The sequence below is a fragment of the Ambystoma mexicanum genome, chromosome 8 (assembly GCF_040938575.1).
Source record: "Ambystoma mexicanum isolate Mex_15411 chromosome 8, UKY_AmexF1_1, whole genome shotgun sequence".
Lineage (NCBI taxonomy): Eukaryota > Metazoa > Chordata > Amphibia > Caudata > Ambystomatidae > Ambystoma > Ambystoma mexicanum.
In genome coordinates, this window is record NC_090929.1 from 803,791,480 (window position 1) to 803,812,490 (window position 21,011).

At 47.0% G+C, this 21,011-nt stretch overlaps 1 protein-coding gene across 6 annotated transcripts in view; it reads right to left on the reverse strand.

Moving 5' to 3' along the window:
• Nucleotides 1–21,011, reverse strand: part of NOLC1 (nucleolar and coiled-body phosphoprotein 1) — an 869,511-nt gene that overhangs the window by 707,674 nt on the left and 140,826 nt on the right. For all 6 annotated transcript variants that reach the window (XM_069610644.1, XM_069610643.1, XM_069610646.1 and 3 more), the window contains exon 2: nt 14,863–14,918. In XM_069610644.1, coding sequence (XP_069466745.1) covers nt 14,863–14,918 — 56 coding nt within the window. The remainder of the gene's footprint in view (nt 1–14,862; nt 14,919–21,011) is intronic.

The window sequence follows — 21,011 nt, forward strand, 5'->3', positions numbered from 1 at the left end:
TCCTCTCGGGGGAAATTCCCTTGAGCAAAATCTGTCGCACTTCCTGTTGATACTGGTGGCGAACAGATCCACTTGAGGGGTTCCCCAAAGGGCGAAGATCTCTTGAAGGACTTCCTGAGCTATCTCCCACTCGTGAGAGACTGTGCTCTGCCTGCTCAGAGCGTCCGCTGTCAAGTTCTTCTCTCCGGCTAGGTGAATTGCCGATAGAGAGATTCCTTCCTGAATTGCCCAAAACCAGAGCTGCATCGCCTCTCTGCACAGTGGTAGTGAGCCTACGCCTCCTCTTTTGTTGAGGTAGTGCATGGCCACTGTATTGTCCGTCATTATTAGGACGTTTCTTCCCCGTACAGACGGCAGAAAAGCCTTCAGCGCTAGTCTGATGGCTCTCAGCTCCAACAGGTTGATATGTAGTCTGGACTCCGATGGAGACCAACGACCGCTGATGGTCAAGTCGTTGGCGTGAGCTCCCCACCCCGTGAGTGAGGCATCCGTGACTACTGTTATCTCCGGCCATGGTTGCCAAAACATTTCTCCTTTCAGGATGTTCTCCCGACAGGCCCACCACTGAAGGTCTCGGGCTACTTTGACCGGGATCCGAAGGAGATCTGTCATCCTTCCTGAGAACTGTGACCACTGAGTTCTCAGTGCCCACTGGAGGGATCTCATTCTCAGGCGAGCCTCCGGCACGAGGAATATGCAGGATGCCATGAGGCCTAGCAACCTCAGAAAGTCGTAGGCTGGGAGATATTGGGCATTCTGAAATCTGATGACCATCTGCAGAATATCTCGAGCCCTCACCTCTGGTGGCAAGGCTTTTCCCAGGGAAGTGTCCAGGACTGCTCCAATGAATTGGAGTCTCTGTGATGGTATCATCTGTGACTTCTTTAAATTGAGGGAGAAGCCCAGCTTGTGAAGGAAGTGGCAAACATAATCTAGTTGTCTCTGAGCCTGTTCCGAAGATACAGCTCTGATCAACCAATCGTCTAGGTAAGGGTAGACATGAATCCCTTCCCTCCTTAGACTTGCAGCCACAACCGACATTAGCTTGGTAAAGACCCTCGGGGCGGAGGTTAGCCCAAATGGCAGAACTCGAAATTGATAATGAGAGCTGCCAATTGCGAACCTCAGGTATCTCCTGTGCCTGGGATGGATCGGCACATGGAAATAAGCGTCCTGGAGGTCTAGAGATACCAACCAGTCCTGAAGCTGGAGGGCCTGAAGGATCTGAGAGAGAGTCACCATCTTGAACTTGTCCTTTCGGAGGAATTTGTTCAATTCCCGTAAGTCTAAGATGGGTCTCAGTCCTCCGTCCTTCTTCGGTATTATGAAGTAGGGGGAGTACCAACCCTTGTTCCTTTCCGCTACAGGTACCAGTTCTATGGCACCTTTCTCTAGCAGGTCTAAAACCTCCTGCAAGAGGAGCGGATCTGGAAGCTTCAAAGGGTTGTTCCCCGGTGGATGACTCTGAGGGATATGTAGGAAGGGCAGGCAGTAACCTTGGGCTACTGTCTCCAGAGCCCAAGCATCTGACGTAATAGCCTGCCATTCCGTCAGATGGTGAGTTAACCTGCCCCCTACTGGTGTTCTGTGAGGGGAGACCTCAGAGTGGTTTTGAAGCGGCTGATGCAGTTGCCGAAGGTAAAGTGGCTCCTGCTCCTGCGGGTGCGGCTTTCTTTCCCCTACCCCGTCCACCACGGGTAAATCTTCCTTGGCCTCTTTGAGCCGGTCGTCCCCTGCCCCTTCCATATGAGGAATAGTAACGAAAGGACCGTCCTCTCCACGATGATCCCGAAGGACGAAAGGTATTCTGACGGATAGCAGCTCCCAATGACTTGGCTGCTGCCTTGGACGTTTGCAGTTTCTCCAAACTGTCATCCGCCTTCTTTCCAAAGAGGGTAGAACCGTCAAAGGGCATATTCAAAAGCCTGGTCTGCACGTCAGAGGCAAAACCAGACTTCCTCAACCACGCATGCCTGCGGATTGTGGTACTTGCCGCCATGGCCCTGCTGATACTGTCAGCAGAATCTAGGCCAGTTTGTAGGGTCTCGCACATCGCATCTTTACCATCCCTGATGATGTTTAAAAATGCGTCCCTTTCCTCTCCTTCTTGGAGGCAGTCAGCCGCTGATGAAGCGCACTCCCAAAGGGTGTGGCTGAACCTAGCGAGCGTACAGGTCGCGTTAATAGACTTTAACGCCATGCTACAGGCAGAAAAAACCTTCTTAGCCATGGCATCATATTTTTTGTCATCCCTATCCTGCGGAGCAGTGGGGTATGCAGATGTGCTGCCTGATGAGGTTGCAGCCTGTACAACCAAGCTCTCAGGAGTAGGGTGTTTTGACAAATATTCAGGGTCAGAACTAGCCACCCTGTATTTTGTTGACAGTTTTTTATTTACTGCCGGGATAATTTCTGGCGTTTCCCAGTTTGTCAAAATCCTTCTCTGTAGAGCAGAGTGAAATGGAACCACAGGATCCTCCTGTGGGCCCTTGTCCAGTATGTCAGTGAGGTCATCCTGCTGAAAGGCAGGAGAAGGTGCAGACCAACCCATAAATTCTATGATTCTAGACATCAGAGCTCTATATGGAGTCTCCGCATGTTCTCCTGGGTCTGGTTTGATAAATTCTGCTTCAGGAGAAGTGTCCAAGCCACTAGCTTCCTGAAGTGCATCCTGAAGATTTTTTAATCTTCCTTCCTCAGAGGCGAAAGTCTCTGGCTCTGGTGATGTGGTCCTCTGTAAATCAATATCTTGGTCTGAATCCTCCCTTTCCTCAAAAATCGAGGTTAAAGGGGGATACATTGGTTTTTGGAATGGTATAAACCCCATTTCCAATGCAGAAGGAGCCATCATCACAGGCCTTGAAAACGTCGATGTCGTCGACACCGACGTGAAAGTACTCGAAGGCGCCGTGAAAAGCGTCGAGAAATGTGTACTAGGCCTCGAAGAACTCGAAAGGATCGGAGTCTTGCTCGAGAACGACGTCGACGTTCTCGGCGTCGAGTCGGAGGTCTTTTGTCTAACCGTTGGCTGTGGAGTAGCCGTGGTTCTTTCCTTCACCGGCGTCGATATCGGCGTCGACGTCGGCGTCGACTCGATCGACTGATGCGCCGATGAATCCTTCGACAACGGCGTCGATGGCGCCGACCTCTGTTTCGAAGGAGTTTTCGACGATGGCGTCGATGATGCTTTATCTCCCGATGGCTCGAGGCGCTTTCGGGTTGACTTTTCCGCCGGGTACTGCGACTCGCGGCGTTTAGATTTTTTGGGTTTTTTACCCGGGGTATCACCCTCAGCTGTCTTCGAGGGGGACGAGGCCGCTTTCTCGAAGACGCTTAGCATCTTTTTCCTGAATTCCTCCCACTCAGCTTGCGAGCTGCGTTTTGTGGGGCAATGAACTCTCTCAGGAGAACTCGACGAAGATGACGAAGGGGATCTCCTACGTCTCTTCTTCGAGTGTCTCGATGTCGACGAGTGGTGGGAGCCACTTCGTGATCTAGATCGAGAGTGTTTTTTATGGTGAGGAGACGAACGTCTCGACTCTACCGAAGAAGCTTTCGAGGAAGTTAAAGTTGACCTACCTCTCTCGAGCTTCCCCCTACGCTCCTTCAAGGCTTTCGCCGTCATGGAAAGGCATTCCTCACACTCCGAACTCTGGTGCGTGATTCCCAGACACCACAAACAGACCCTGTGAGGGTCCGTCAACGACATTTTCTTCCCGCAGTCTCGGCACTTTTTGAAACCGGACCGAGGGGTCGTCGGGTCGGAGGAGGATGCCATCGATATCGAGGTAAATAGTAGTTATTATATACGTTATCTTGACGAGAACTGAGCAACGGTGTTCCGAGGCACAACGAAGCGCGGAAAAACGGAACTGAGCAACGGACGCTGCGCGCGGCCTTTATAGGCAGGATGACGTCGACGTCGGCACGGAGGCCGTCGAGGGTCATCGACTCGGCGATCATCGACGCGCAGCGCCCTCTGGCGAAAAAATTTTCCGAGGCCAGCAAAGCTGAAGGATTTCTATCTAAGATAAGGAATACGTCGGAGGACACAATCCCTTCGAAATATCAATTAGAAAAAATGGACCAAGAAACCTATGAAATCCTGGACACCCTGCGAAACTCCCCTAATCATCAGGAATGAACAATGTTTGAACATTAACCTGATTGCTATGTTGCTAGAAAATGGTCAGAAGCTCAACTGCAGTAGTTTTCTCAAGAAAGTTTCTCCAGATGCAGGTGAAAACCCACGCCGAAATAACCAGTAGAGATGCAACACTAGTAGAAACAGAGGAATTTATCAACAAGTACCAGAGGAAGAGGTTTGTTGGTGTCCAGACAGAAGGACCCTTTAAATGTCCTGCTTCCCATTAATATCGCAATAAAGGTGAGGGAGATACATGCATGGGTGCACATTTCACCCTTTTTACAGTGGAATATAACAAGGAGGTCTGATGTCACAGATATTAAGCAATGGGCAAGGGCAATCCAATTGGCACATTTGCGGACGTGCATTTACTGAAGTAATGTCAACCCCACGGCTGAGGGTTGGTGTAAGGTTACACCATTGTGTAGCAGGGAGGACATTGTCTTTATCTGGGGTCTGGACATGTCGAGTGGATCTTCTCCTAGGCTTTATTCCCTCTGCAGCCAAGTGTGAAAAGAGTCAGGTTAATCCTGCTTGCTATGCCCTTCTAAATTGGATGATTAGCTCACAAAGGCGATTGCCGCCACCACTTACTTGATTCTATACAGGTTAACCCCACTCACTAGGCTATTGACGTTACTCAAATGACAACCCTACTGAACCCAACCAATTAATTTGGCCCATGCCATCCTATATGACAAATAATTTACTCCAATGGTGGAAATAACTGTTTTCAGAAAATCGGTGCAATTTATTTGTTACTGTGAGAAACCCAAAAAGGTGTCTCAATTGACCCCAGGATCTGTCATCCAGGACACGGCCATTGCTATTGGATCCAGTTCCTGGGGGTGGACCAGTGGGGGAGGGTCTTCGGGAATTGAAGGTGGGACACTATCTGGCAAGACGTGGTACCCCATTCCCTGTAAAAACAACTTTTCTCCTTCCAACCCTGTAGGATACTTAAAAATCCTACCCCCACCCCTTTTCCAACACAAATACTTTCTTACCGGACTAACACCAGAGCTGTCTACATGCCATATCCCAAAACACAGGTCAGGCAATTGACAACAACCACGCACACCTGACAGCCCTTTACCTTCCCCACAGGGATAAAAGGCAGAGCACAAAAGCACATTTCAAGCAAGGCCGAACTCACAAGGAAACAGCTACACCGAACCCGCAGTTCAAACGGAGGAGAAAAGCGGGGAAACTTGGAAGGATGACGAAGGGGGTAATACCCTTGCCCTTTTCAACTCAAGTCCACAGAGCCTCCGAAAGGGAAATCATAAGACCAGGAGTGACAGCTGGCAGGTGGAGAAGCAGATGTCAACGGTACACGGGGACCTCCCGCACTGATAGCACAGGTGGGGAGGTATGCTGGCTACTGGGCTACCGTTCTGGACTCCAGAGGCAAGACCAGGCAGCGGATTCAACACAGGCGGTGAGTCAGAGGAAGCAGATAGCAAACAAACATGTGTTGAGGCCAAGATTGCAAGTGACAACATTTGATGAACGCAGGTACCTGAAACAAAGAACTTGTGTGTATGCAAACTGTTGTGTAAGTCCAGAGAAGGGCAAGCTGCAGAGTGGTCAGCTGCTGCAGGAATACTCAGTCAAAAAACACTCGCTGGCCTAGAGTGTTGAAAACTGCAAGTACCAGAAAAGCCTAGGAAAGGGTGATATGTTGTCAGAGTGGTCCTACAAAGGTCACGTCAAAACCTTTGTGCAATTCAAAGTCTCTGACTCATGGTTGAGAGAAAGCTAGCAGAAGCGAACCCCGCTTTGAGAAGATTGGGAACTGTGAAATAACTCAAGTGTGAACCAGACAGAGGGATGCCGAAAGAAAGCTATGAGAAAGAAACCTGTGCTTTGACGAAAATAACAGTTACTCACCGAAGTGACCATCTTACTCCTAGTCCATAATCCCCTTTCCTCCATACTTGTGGGGCATTCTGTCCTTTGGGACGGAATCGGAGCACTTTTGTCAAAAAGCATCAAAAAGAGTTTGTCCTATTTTTACGTGGGGGCCACAGCACGTGGCCGTAACCCTGCCCTCCTGAGCTCCGCCCCGCGCACTGCCCTTGTCCTTTTCCATCGCCAGGTCTGAGACCATTTAAGCAATAATAGAGGATACTTTTCAGAGGGGACGGAGGGCGGGCATATGGAGGAAAGCGGACTATGAGTAAGATAGTCACTACGGTGAGCAACTTTGTTTTACGTCCCCTTTCCTCCATACTTGTGGGAGATTACCAAGCACAACCAGAGGTAGTAAGGTTGGATGGGAAATCCCTCACTGAAACAAGTTTTTGAGGACAGACTGGCCAAATTGGGCATCAGCCCTGGAGCTCAGGTCTAAGCAGTAAGGCTTGCAGAAAGCTGATGGGGAGGCCCACACAGCCGCTTTGGCGATTAACTCCCAAGGATAATACTTTTGGAAAGCAACAGCAGCCGCTTTGCCACGGACTAGATAAGCATGGATGCCCTTAGGTGGCTGAAGGCCTTGGATCTTCTAGGCCTCAGAAATGCACAAGGCAATCCAACAGAAAAATTATGCTTTGGAAGCGCGTTTCCATTTAGGGTCACCGAACGCAAAATAGTTGAGGAACTTCTGAGTTCCCCCGTTCTATCGAGGTAAAACGTTAGGGCTGGCCTTATGTCCAAATTGTGTAAAACTCTCGGCATCAGATGCCGGGTTCGGGAAGAAGACTGGTAAGGAGATAGACTGATTCCAATGAAAGACAGCAACCACCTTAGGAAGGAAGGATGGATGGATAAGTGTGAAGCACAAATTTATCCTTGTAGAAAGTAAGGAACGGATGTTCCACAGAAAGCGCTTGGAGTTCACTTACTCGCCTTGCAGATGTAATGGCAATCAGAAAAGCAACCTTCCAAGAAAGGTACTTCAGATCAGTAGTAACCATGGGTTCAAACGGATTATAGCATAAAGCAGTGAGGATCACATTTAAATCCCATTTGGGATGAGGATTGCGTACTGGCAGGAAAAGATTGAGTACCAAAAAATGCCTTTTCATGACCGGATTAGTCAATGAGAAGGAACAGCTGTCCATGGACAGGTAGGCCGCAATGGCAGATAATTAAGTTCTGTAAGACGGAACATGAATGCCAGAAACTGCGAGGTGAGACACAAAGGATAGAACAGTGTCAACCGTAGCATGTCTGGGGTCGAGCGGTTTAGTTAAGCAACAGTGGCAAAAACGGAGCCATTTACTCCTATATTGAGCCCTCATGGAAGGTTTCCCATCCGCTTGGATAATGCGCATATTGTCCTCGGACAGAATAAACTGCGCTAAAGATCAGAACTCAGGCACCAAGACGCCAAACTGAATGATTGTGGGGAGGGGTGCCACAGCTGGTGATCGCTCTAGTGAAGAAGGTCGAGAATCAGCAGCAATCTCATCAGAGGAAGAACCGACAGATGCTGAAGTTCTGAAAAACAGAATCTGGCTGGCCACCAAGGAGCTACGAACAGGAGAGTTTATTTAGTATGGCGCGCAAAACCCAGAGGTAACAGGGCGCAACAGAGGGCAGGAAGATAGGATTACATAAAAACTTAGTTGCAGGATAAGGCACATGAGAAAATAAATAAATAAAAAAACGAACAAGAGGCATAGCATTACATTGCGTTCGATGTGCATATATACATATAGTTCAACAAAAGCTTACATATTTAGTGCTGTGCATAGGGGCAGTTCGGTTCATAATTCGCAGATTCGATAGAACCGCAGATAATTTGATGCACTCCTGAGCTTGCAGAGTGGGCAATGGAGGAATAGCATAAGCCTTCACTTTGTGCCACAGGTTCTCGATGGCGCCTCCCAGGGAGGACGCTACGAGGCAGTCCCTGGATGCAGAAAGAGGAACTTTCCTGTTTGTAGAAGTTGCAAAGAGGTCCACTTCTGGAGTGCCCCATTGGTGAAAAATGTTGGAGGGCTTTGCTTTTCATTTCCCACTCGTAACTGGCTGCCGTCTGACAGCTGAGTGAGTCTGCAGTTACATTGATTTGACCCGGGATGTGTACAGCCTGGAGCCAGACCTTGTGCTGGATGGCCCAGTCCCAAATGTGTATGGCCAAGTCCACAAGGAGAGGTGACTTGGTGCCACGCCGTTGGTTGATGTAAAACATCGCCACAGAATTGTCTGTGCGAATACGGACTACCTTGTTGGTGACAAGACGGTTGAAAGGTTTTGTGCGCCAGGAACACAGCCAGGAGTTCCAGGTAATTGGGAACTGCCTGGCCTGAGGCGTCCATAGGTCAAATACTTCAAGGTGACCCAGCGTCGCACCCCACCCCAGAAGGGGGGAGTCTGTGGTAACAGTCACTTGTGGGCAGGGCTCTTGGAAGGAGGCCCCCACTGAAAGGTTGTTGGTTGAAGACCACCATTGTAGAGCCGTCATCATGCAGGATGGAACTGGGATTATCTTGGAATCCGGGTCCGATGCCTGAGACCAATAGCTCGGAAGAGCTAGCTGAGTGCACCTCATCTTCATACGTGCAAGAAGTAGAGCTAGCACACAAGAGGCAATGAGACCCAGAAGTCTTTGGGCCCACCAGGCCATCATGTGCCGAGGACTGCAGGAAGAACAGACACGTGGTTGATAGGTCTGCAATCCTGTCCGCCGTTAGGAACACCTTGGTACTGACTGTATTCCAACGGAAACCCTGGAAAATAATGTCTTGAGAGGCCGTCATGGACGATTTCTGACAATTCATTGACAGCCCAAGATGGAACAGGAGCTGCAGGAGAAGCTGAAAAATTGGTCAAGGCCATCTGTGGACACGGATTGCGCAGGAGCCAATCTTCCAAATATGGATATACATGAACCCCCTGCAGTCTGAGGAAAGCTGCGATGACCGACATCTTGTAAAGACACGCAGCGTTGAATTGAGACCACAAGGGAGCACACGAAACTCGGAAGTGTTCCTCTCCCAAGGAGAACCGCAGATATTTCCAATGCGGGCTCCAAATCAGAATGTGCATGTATGCATGCATCCTGGAGGTCTACTACGCTGAGCAAATCGCCCTTCCGAAGAGGACTTAATTTGGAATGGCGTAATCATCTTGACTTTCTCTTGGGGAAGAGCTAGATTGAACCGGGAAAGATCGAGGATAGTGCACAAGCCAGCATGTTTGGTTTAGGCACTGAACAGACAGGAGTAGTAGCCCTCCCCTTGGCTCCCTGAGGGGGAACAGGCGCCACAGCTCTGAGGTCTAGAAGTTTCTGTACCTCAGCTCTGAGGGAGCCGACAGGGTCTGCTGGAAGGGAGACTTGAAGGGTGGTGTCGGGCAGAGGGGCAAGCAGAAGCCCGCCCGAGCAATCGACAAAACCCATCGGTCTTTGGTTATGGTCTGTCACGCCTCCAGATTAAACAAAATTCGTCCTCCTACCGGAGTCTCGTGCAACCGACAGAAGAAGATATTTGGATGATTTGTCGGCAGGGAGACTACCTGTCCCTAGAGAGGAGGCGGATGACAGAAAAACCAGCCACCTTGCCTTTGTTGCTTACAGAGGGGCCCGCCAACCGGAGCTTCAGACCAGTGCAAACGGCGATCCTGAAACCCCCTGAACCCAGAGATGAAGAGCTGCAAATGTGGTGTAGGAACACGTTGAAACACCTCCTCCCACCAAAGACGACGACCCTGGAGGGTCCGGACGGAGAGGGAATCGCAATAAAAACACAAGTCCCAACGGTGTTCCAGGCATAGACACTTCAGGCAAAGAGAGTGAGTATCCACCCTCACGAAACGATGTTCGCATGAAGAACAGGACACGGATCCCAGACGCTCTGGCAAAGACTGAGGACTAGATGACCGTAGTACCGAAGCAGGAAAGAAGGACAAAGGGAATAAGGAAAAATTCCTGGCGATGCAAGTGCGTCCAGCCCTGACCATGCACAGAAAATGACTGAAGGGCGATGCAGCGCTCTGGAGGGCGTGTTTGCAGCCAGGTGCTGTGGTCCCGCATAAAAATAGGACAAAAAAAATAATCTTTTAATGCTTTTTGACAAAAATGCTCTGGGCCCGTCCCCGACGGATGGAATGTCCCACAAGTATGGAGGAAAGGGGACGGGACATAGGAGTATAAGCAAATCATGAACGGTGTTGAAATTACATGAACTGTGTTATAGAAGGCTGTAGTGAACACGGCAGAGGGAGGCCCAACTTACAAGAAAGATCAGAGCCTGGAAGAGGGAGATCCCAGGGGTGAAGAGCAATCGCCCAAGGAACTTTTGTTTGTTAGCAGTTACGAGGAGAGGAAGAATCACACCCGAGAGCAATGTGTCAACGTGATTGCCCACATTGTTTATTGAAATGGACAGTAAAGCTCCTGAAGATTACAAGCGATATCAGAGAGACCATAGTGAACCAAACAGAGGGTGGAGGGGGAATTTGGGAGGGTGGATCCGAGCGCGCCGGAGGGAGATCCTAGGGGCGAAGAGCAATCGCCCCAAGGTACAAGACTACCAAAGGAACTTGTGTTTGTTTTGATCCATCAGGCCTTATTCAAGAGATTTTTCAGAAAGAGTCTTAACCCTTAAAGGTTCTGATATCGTAGAACTGAAACAATGAGCCTCATGCTGGAGAGACCAAGGAGTGTGCTCTGCAGCCTTGTCCCATGCTTGAAACGTGGGGAAGGGAGACCCAGCCATACCATCCAAACTTATTTTGTCACTTTCTTTTCTGGTGAACATTATCCCACACTCTTTTTGTAACTTAGTTTTAAGGATAAGCAACACTTTTTTTAGTATAGGCCCTTTTTATTTTGGTTGGTTTTATCTTGCTCCCATCTTAGCTTTATGTTTAGTTTAGGTGCTTATCTCACCCATTATCAAGTTCAATAAACACCCTTGAAGGGTGATCACTTGTGTCTGTCTTTACGGTTGCCACCATGGGTTCCTTACAGTACACAAATGCCACTGTTGCAGTAATCACTAGAAATACAATGCACTAGGAAGTACATAAAAAGGCAACAAGGCTTACGGTCCATCTCCGTGAAGTAGTAGACATTGTGGCACTTCCGTTAATGCGACATAGAAATGGATATGGATATTGGTAACAAATGAACCCCATTGTATTCTGGTAATACAAAAGAAAATAAGTCACATGGACTATGCGCTGACAGACCCAGTCTATATTGCACAAAATGTATAAACAGACTCAAGAAGGTTTTTATTCAATCATGGATTTTCTGTGTCTCATGACCTTGAAGAATTGAATGGTATGATCTTGTTACTTTGTCCATTCAGGTAAGTTAATATGAGAGAACGTCGGTACATTCGTCTTTTTTCACAAATCCCACATTGACGCTCAGTTTCTCATTGCCTTTTCCTGCCTACAGCATGGTTGATCAGGAAAAGCAAGGAGGATGCAGAGGATTTAGTGTAGAATTGGGCACATTTTGTGCTTGCAGCATGGAATCTTTACAAGGGCCAGTCGCTAGATAACAGTTTGGGTTGGTTGAAAATGTCAGCTGGTCTTGTAACTGAAGCACAGAAGTTATGTTGATGTGAATATGGGAGAATTTAATATAATCCACAACTTGAGCAGTCACGAAGGACCACCTTAAAATCCAGATCTGTACTGACTGGCTGGTGACAATGAAATACAACACTGCCTGCTCGGAGGTGCACAACTTTCAAGAAGGTGCTGCCAAGTATCTGCACATTAGTACAACACCAACTTTGGCAAAGAGTACTTCTGGATGAGCATGGTTCTGAAGGTTGGCCAGGGCAATTTAGGAGAAAAGGTTTAGTCTGTCAGTTTATGTTTCTTTGCATGACCTTATTTTAGGGCAGGCAGAGCTAAGTGTTGCTGTTAATATCTTACTTGGTTTTATTCTTTGGTGCCAGTTAGTCCTCTTTTGCCACCGAGTGCCACCAAACAAGTGACAAACATTCACATTAAACTCCAACACAGCACTGAAATAATTGTATACACCCATGTTCTGTTCAACTGCTACTCAGCTTATTGATTTCATATGCTATCAAGTACAAATTAGTACAGTGCAAATTAGTACACACTCCCCAGACTGCCAACAGACCTGTCCCTAACCCCACCATACACCTATTATCCCCCGATCTGCTCCTCTCCTCCCCCACACCAGCTCATACACCAGAGATAAGCCAAACAAAAAGGGGGTGGCATTGCCATAATTTACAAAGGCCACACTTTGCAAGCCCACACACAACGCATATACTTCCTTTGAGGCTCGCTCACTTGCTCCCCCACATCACACATCTATTCGCCTAATTCATTATCCCCAACACACAATGCCAACTTCCACAATGACTAGATTGACTCCACAACTAACAGCCACAGTTTCCCCTTCACCATCTACCTTGGCTTTTTCAACCCTGGTAGGTCATTCACACAGCAAACCCCTACTAAACCATATCTTCATTCCACTCACCCCTATGACCTCACAAAACCCATCCCCTACCCCACACGGCCTGCCAATACTCTTGACCTTTTGATGTCAAGTAAAGAATCACGTATGTCGAAAATCAAATCTGGGTGTCGAGGTTTGAGCACTGAGTGGCCCAACGAAATGGCAATTACATTAACCTCCCCTCCCCCACATCCACTCCCACAACCCCTAGCAAGACAAGCCTTGTAGAAAGTCTTTGCACCACTCATGCCACTCCCGCCTCCTTGAACACCCACCCCTTCAAATCACAAAAACACTGCATGTACCACCATAAACTATCGAGCAGGAAACCAGATGAGTAGAGAGTCTGGTTTAAGAGCCCATACATCACCACCAGGACACCCAAACACTGCTGCAACAAATCTAAAACAGCCATATGTAATTCAACAGCTACATACATCCTCCAAGAAATCCGATCAGTTACCTGTTGTACAAAGGAACTTTTGAAAACAAGAGTCCCACTTCAGTATATAATTCCCTCCAAGAATACATAAACTCTAAAATACACCACCCACTCCACTCCCAAACATTCCAACAAACGGAACACCTCATTGTCAAAACAAAACTTGCACATTTCCTGGATGACTGGCCCGCTTCAAGCCTCACCCAACTGCATCACCAGCCTCCCATACTGGCTCACCATAAACTCTGGTCTCTCATGGTACCAAGTACCCCCCCTCTGCAATACGAAATATATTTTTTTTTTAAAGACAATCTCCCCCTGAAAAACGAAAAAGAAAACCACTCAACTGCACGCACACTAAAAACTAGCTCCATCCCACAATCATTTTCCTGCCATACCTAGCCAGAATCACAGAAGGCTTCATCAAAACCCAACTCAACACTGTCCAGCATGCATATTGGGGGAAGGGAGGGGGGGTGGGGTGAGAAATAGGGGTGTCGAGCGAGATTCCTCCCAGCCTCCACTCCAATTCAACTTCATGTACAATCTCAGACAGATCACTTACCAAACATCTATTTCCACCAGTATATAAACTAATCAACTAGACAAATTTACTTCTAAATCTCACCCCTTCGCAACTCCATATCCTCTAAAAAGGTCTCTCCACCCTTACTATTGGTATGGCCACCTACTTCTGAAACTCAACCCTTACAATACAGGATACCTAATCTGCCCCCCCTTCCCACCTCCTCCCCGCCCCCAAACAGATGCCCAGGAGGTACAAGTCCGACCTATCCCCTTGGATCAAAAAACTCTCCACAAACAGCCAACATCTACTTTTTTCTAGGATATGGGTTTTTTGATCGAAGGAAAAATGACCGACTGCCGAATTGACAGAATTATTTTGCTTGAAATATTTTTACCTACATACCTCCCCTTCCTCCCCTCACATATAATCCAGCCCTGCTAACCCTGGACTAGCTAAACTTCCCATCCTGAAAACATTTTCTAACTTCCGTTTCACCTTTGAGTGGTTGAACCCTGTAAGTTACTCAGGCCCTCTCGGTAAAGTCACTGATGATGAATAACAATTCCAGATTTAGGATTTCGTCAATAAAATCTGGTAAAACCCTAGATCCAATATTTGCTTCTCAGTGGAAACCAAAGTTAACACCATTGTCATGTCTACCTACTTGTGTGCACTTTGCATTTGTGGCAGTTGTTACTGAGGGATGCTTGAAGCATCAGCAGTGATAAATGGAGCCTGCTAGAGTCACACCCAGATTGATTGGTGTGTACCAAAGTTTGCCAGGGGTACAATCATTTTACTTGCAGGAAAGGCCTCAGCTGATGTTATTTTGTTTTTCATTACTTCACACACCACGCTGCACTCATGTGCACCATTCTCTGCAGCGCCCCTCCCAACCCCACTCAACCATTCCTATACTGCACACCGATTTGTCAGTGGTGGAATTTGTCAAGTTGATAAAGCTAAAGCAAACGAATTGCAAGCCAATTACTATTGTGAATCAAGTGCCAAATGAAAAGCTATACTTATGAAAGCAGTACCCTTTTTGCAGAACATTAATACTTCAAATTACTTTCTACATACAGGCTTTACAGCTTCTTCAGTTGGTACGTTCAGCGCATACAATCGAACAGTTGATTTTTTTGGCACAAAATGGACAAATCAATATTACAATTTCTGGACAATACTGAAAACTACCACCAGAATTGAAATAATCACTGGAAGCAGGAAACCCCAAATCAAATTTAAATTTTACAGCTCTAAGAATAGCACAGATAGAAGGTTTGAGAGATTAGCAAACAATGTGTGATTGTTAGGTGATAATTTGCACTCACTTGAGCCAGCTACTGTAGATATCCAAGAGGGAGACAGCATTCGGATCTTGATCTTTCTGTCCAAAGCAAAACATGTATTTAGATGGACAAAACATTTGATACATTTTCAAGCAGATAGTCATCCATCAGTTCTCAATTTATGCATGTTGGCATAGATTTGAAAACTTAAACGACCTTAAAATATATTAAAAGGCCAGGTTCCAAATGCATTTCAACCACACAAACAAGTGTCAGACAACTCAAAAAAGAAATGTTTCAACAATACATGGTGAGCATATATACTATTCAGTACTCAAAAACATAAAAACTGCTTAATACAACTAATTAAAGGATTAGACGCAAGAAGAATCTGGCACAAGGCCAACGAGCAGGAGCTAAGAGCAGCTCCTTGGCATCAGGTTCACTCAGTTGGCAGGAGCTTCCTTTGATGAATGAGGAGCTTGTGCATTGCATGCAGCAGATGCAACATCCTCATGGCCCTTTGTCCATTATATACATCCTTTTATTTTTCAACAGGTCTTAGTGATGTCCTAATGCTTCTTTTACTCTGTTTCAGAATATGTATTTCACATAGATGGGTTTCTAGTTGGTTTAGGGAGTCAGAGTAGCACAGAGTTTCTCCAGGTGTCCATTACCATTCTCCCTTTGTATAGAGCCACTAGCTGCGCTAATTAATATGAGGCATGGTGACAGGTGTTGGCCTTTCAAGTCTACCAGAAATAATTTCTAGTCACAGGAAATATTATGCAATTGTAGGTAATCCGGATTTCAACCTTAACCCATTCCTGGCAGTTAGTTTCTGCTGACATTGCAACACCTCCAATGACCTTATGCTATTTCAATCGACTGCCTGATATGTATTATTGCTGGATATATACGTAGCTTATGCATGGGATGCACCATCATGCTTCTATTCTCAAAAATGAGAATGTCCCAGGCAGTGTCATAATGGCACTACCTCCCCATAAGATGGCAACAGATGGAAAATAGTGTGAGTATCGCAAAATAGTTTTCAATAGCTCATCTAATCCCTGTACATAAAGCAAAGCTTCTTTTGGAACTGACTTCATAAAACAAAAAGGAAACCACCAACCCCAAAGCTATGAAGGCGATTCCCTAACTTTTACCTAAAAGTACGTAACAAATTTAAAATTAACTTTGAGCTTTCCCCACTTACATGCGGGTCAAAATATTTTCCAACTGCACAAGCTTGAAGCTGTATCGAGTTTGAAACTTGATCCACGATCAACCAGCCCTCAACTTTAAGCACTAAATGGGAGTATGGAGGAATAGCCGTTGAGGTTTCATATTATACAAAAACACTCCCCAAACAAATTGAACGATTAGGCATGTAGTATTAAAATACATGCATGTCGTCATTATGCAATTATTGCCTATTAATTGGATACTTTAATATTAAATTTGGTTTTGGTACATCCTGTTATCCTTTTGGAATTGGAAAAGAAATTGCATTTGGCTTAACAATGTGTTTTGATTGAATTCTATGGCCTGATACAGTTCTATGCAGCTGGCTTAAGGTCAGCATATAATAGTGCCCCTCAGATTATAGAGGAACCTTTACCTTTAAAAAGGTGGGTAGAGTAAATATTCATTTTTTTGGTGTCTCTTAAGGATTGGCCTTTCTTGTAAGACTTGAAAGGGATTCCTTCCCTGTGGTAGCAGCATTTACAACACCCTAAACATTTGATACATCCTTCTGACCCACAATAACATGTCCGTTATTAAGTCTAAACAAAAAATGACAGAACCAAATAAACTAAAACGGTTAGGAATTTTATACAATGTACACCATTTCACTGAATTTATTTGGAAATAATCAATGGATTTAAAAACAAGGCATAATTTTGTCCAGTACAGCACCAATGAACTTGAGCTTCTGGGATGGTGCCATATGGAACTTCTTGTAATTGAGGGAGAAGGCCAGTCTGTGGAGAGAATGGCAGGTGATGTTGAGATGATCCAGGACTTGATCGGGAGCACATGCATCCAATTGTCTAGGTAAGGGTCGACGTGAATCCCCCCTCTCCTGAGACTCACTGTCACCACCACCATCAGTATGGGGAATACTTTAAGGGCGGAGGTCAGCCCGAACGACTCGAAACTGATAAGAACTGCCAACTGCGAACCTCAGGTACTTTCTGTGCTTGAGATGGATTGGCACAAGGTCCAATGACACCATCCAATCCTGGAGTTGGAGGGCCTGAAGGATCTGAAAACATGCAACTATCTTGAACCAGTCCTTCCTGAGGAACTTGTTCAAGTATCTCAAGTCCAAGATGGGTCTCAGTCCTCTGTCCTCCTTGGGGATTAGGAAAAATTGATACCATCTTGTGTTCCACTCCCGTTACAAGTACTGCCTCTATAGCGCCTCTCTCTAGCAGGGTCAACATTTCCTGCACAAGGAAAGGATCTGGAACCTTCAAAGAATGGCTCCCCGGTGGTAGGTGGCGAGGTCTCTGAATGAAGAGGACGCAGTAACCTTGGGCTATGGTTTGTAGTGCCCAAGCATCCAAAGTAATGACTTGCCATTCTTTCAGATGCTCAAACAGGCTGCCTCCCACTGGGGTGTCATGAGTCAAGACCTCAGAGGTTTTGCAGCGGTTCAAGCAGTGGCTGTTGGTCAAGATGCTGCTGCTTTGGCAGGCTTTGAACCTCTCCCTCGTCCACCATGAGGGAATCTTCTTTGGCCTCTTTGACCAGCCATTCCTCTCGCTCTTCCAACTGAGAAGTAGTAGCGAAAGGATTTACCCCTCCAAGATGCTCCATTGGAATAAAGAGGCTGAGCTGCCAAATAACAGCACCCAGAGACTTGGCTACTGCATTGACGGTCTGCATCTTATCAAGGCTTTCGTCAAGCCTTGCTGCCAAAAAAAGAGAAGAACCATCAAAAGGCATGTTAAGGAGTCTAGACTGCACGTCCGATGCAAATCCAGACTTACTTAACCACACAAACCTGCATATTACTTTGCTTGCCATCATGGCTGTGCAGTCAGCAGAATCCAAACCCGACTTAAGAGACTCACATGGCCTCCTTGCCATCTCTTATAAAGAAACTGTCCCTTTCCTCCCCTTTGGGAAGATGATCAGCCGCCATAGAAATGCAGTCCTATAGAGTGGATGTGATTTTTGCCAGTGCACATGTGAGTTAGCCAATTTAAGAGCCATGCTCCCAGCAGAAAAGGCTTTCCTTGACCAGGCATATACCCTTTTATCATCCCGATTTGGTGGGATGGTCGGCTAAGCAGCCTGCTTTAAGGTAGCGATTGCTGCCTGCACCACAAGACATTCTGGGGTAGGGTGTTTTGACATGTAGCTGGGGTCACTACCTGACAGATGGTATTTCCTAGTCAGGTTCTTATTTACTGCCGGAGTCGACTCTGGTGCTTCCCAATTGGCACTTACTGTCTTCTGAAGAGCAATATGAAAGGGTAAGATAGGATCCCTTTGAGGACCTTTGTCCAGGATATCTCTGAGGTCATCCTGTTTGAATGAGAGGGCAGGTCAGCTCCATCCCAGATAATCCACGACCTTGGTCATCAACTGCCTGTAAGAGTCATCTGTGTGCTCATCTGAGTCAGGCTTTCCAAATTCCAATTCCAGTGAAGTGTCCACTCCACTGGCTGTCTAAATTTCATGTAGGTCTCTCAATCTGGATTCCTCAGATATGAAACTATCGGACATTTGGTGTGCCATACTGCAACCAAGTGTGCAGCATCCCAATCAGACGACTCATTGTCGTCATAGAGGTCAGAGATTTAAAGAAATCCTTTCTTGGTAAAGGAGTAACGTTTTTCTGTATCTCAGGTAAAGGCATCAAAGGCTTGGCGAGTCAGATGCCCGTGGAGCAGTTGATGTCTTTGATGAAGATGTTTGACGTCTATGGTACCAGAGACTTCAATGGCATCGACAACCTAGACATCGACTTGTCTTGACTTCTGGCTGGAAGGATCCCCCCAGTGATTTTTCATCAAGGCCTCCACGGCTTTCAATGGGAATCTGGCCTTTATCCCAGGCTCAAGCCCACGCAGGATTTGGCTCAAGCCCTTTCCTTACTGGCTTCAGAAGGAGCGGTAGAAGCATGGCCTGCTTGCTTAAAGTGTTTCTGGCTCTCGAAAACATTAAGCTTTGCCTGCTGAATGATTCCCATTCAGCTGGAGTGGAGGCCTTAGTGGGACACAAAATAGTCCTCTCAGGGGAGGGGTTGAACAAGGACGAAGTAGGCGATTTCCGATGCCTCTTCTTCGACAAGGAGTGGTGGGAGCCACTCTGACCTGGACCTTTTTGCCTTTTTTCATCTAGGAGCGTCGCCTCTCGCTTCGTCAGAATGCTTTTCCGACTGGGATTTCTTAGGGAATCCATCTACCGCCAATTTCCCCCTTAAGCTCCTTCAGAGCTTTTCCGGTCATCAAAAGGCTGAGGTCTTGTGCACCACACCAAGACACCTCAAGTATACTGTTAGGCAGAAACCTGTGCAGTTCCCTTAGGGACCACTGCAAAAGATTTAAGACTACAGGCGTTTGGCAGTAAACCCACTTGGTAGCAGTCTGTACCACACAGATTCACTTGGTAGCTGTGGCTGAGCAGTCAGACTTCCCCTCAAGAAGAGTTAGGCAGTATACAGAGCATACAAAATAGGTACAGAAATACAGTAGCACAAGCAAACACTGACCAGAGCTTGGTTGTAAAAGTATATCTTTATTTAACACACACTTATAAAACACACTAGCACTAAATTGATAAGATCAGTTCAAAACACAATCACTTATCATATGTACATCCCAGATTACTTGTTGGACAAGTCTTAGTTAACACCACTTATTTCCAGACAGAGGTGAGCGCTTAACGTTCGATGGCACTCCAACAAGTTAAATAAAAAGGGAGGGAAAAGCAGAATTATGAAGCATTCACACTAAACACTTTTTAAAGAACCACAGCAAGTTAGGAAGGCACAGTCTACTGGTGAGCAAGGAAGTTTAGGTGCCAGGCCCAATTTCCAGGGAGCCAGGCGGAAGATGCCCAAGATCAGACAGTTACACAGAGTCTTCGAAGTTTGTGGAGGTAGTTCGAAAAAGGTTTAGTTCAGAAAAGTTAGCTAGGGTGTCCCAGGCTAACCCAGGTTCGAGAGACGAGGATTTAATACAACCCGTTCAATCGGTTGCAAGGGAAGCCAGGCGGAACACGTTACCGTAAATGGAGAGGATCCTCCAGCGGGGGCAGTTGTTCCTGGTAGCAGGTGCAAGTCGCAGCGTCGTCCAGAGGAAGAGAAGATCACGTCGTGGAGGAAAGATGAAGGCTGTTGCACTGCCAGGGAAGAAACCAGCCGCGGAGTTCTCCGGTACAAAGGTACTACCCTTTCGGTTTGCGGTAGTGGTGAAAACGTGGTATCCCGGTTGCCGGGGTGCTTGGCACAGGCAAGGCGGCCACGAGATGCTCCAGGAAGGCGAAAAGAAGGTAGACTGGTTATCCCCAACAGTCAAAGGAAGAAGACTCTCCGGGCTGGAGATCTCCTCTGTCGCTGTCGTCGTTGCAGGCCGGCTCAGCTTCTCCCTCCTCGGATTCTTAGGTCCTGTGGCGACTTCTGAAGTTCCAGTCCCCAAAGCCCTGCTTTTATGCAGCACACCCCCATTCACTCAGCCTAGCTGTCAATCAAACATGCTAAGTGGTGAGCCGGCCGGCTCACCACTTGGGCCAATCACACAAGAGTGCGACTTGAGTTAGCAAGGTAACTCAGTCCAGGGTGCCTAAACCACCTCCCACACCCCCTGTGGTACCCAGACAGAGTGGCACCACTTTTGGAGGCTTCTGTGGAGAAGCCCGCCAAAAAGTGGAACAAAGGGCTCGACTTGGGTTGGAGTCACAGAAGAGACCACAAACGCCATTTTAGAATCTAGTTCTGGCAAAAAAAACCAACCGGCGAATTAATATTAAATAAATAAACCGGCGGTATGTTCGAGGCTATAAGAATAAAATAAAGTTGGTAGCCTCGAACAATGGGAAAATCCCATAGCGATATATTCGCGGTCGAATATAAAAAGTAGTATCCACTGCCACCAGCCAAAACTCGATCAGGGGGGACGGAGACGTGCCCCCTCGAACAACAGACCCCGGGGCAATCGAATTGCCCCGAC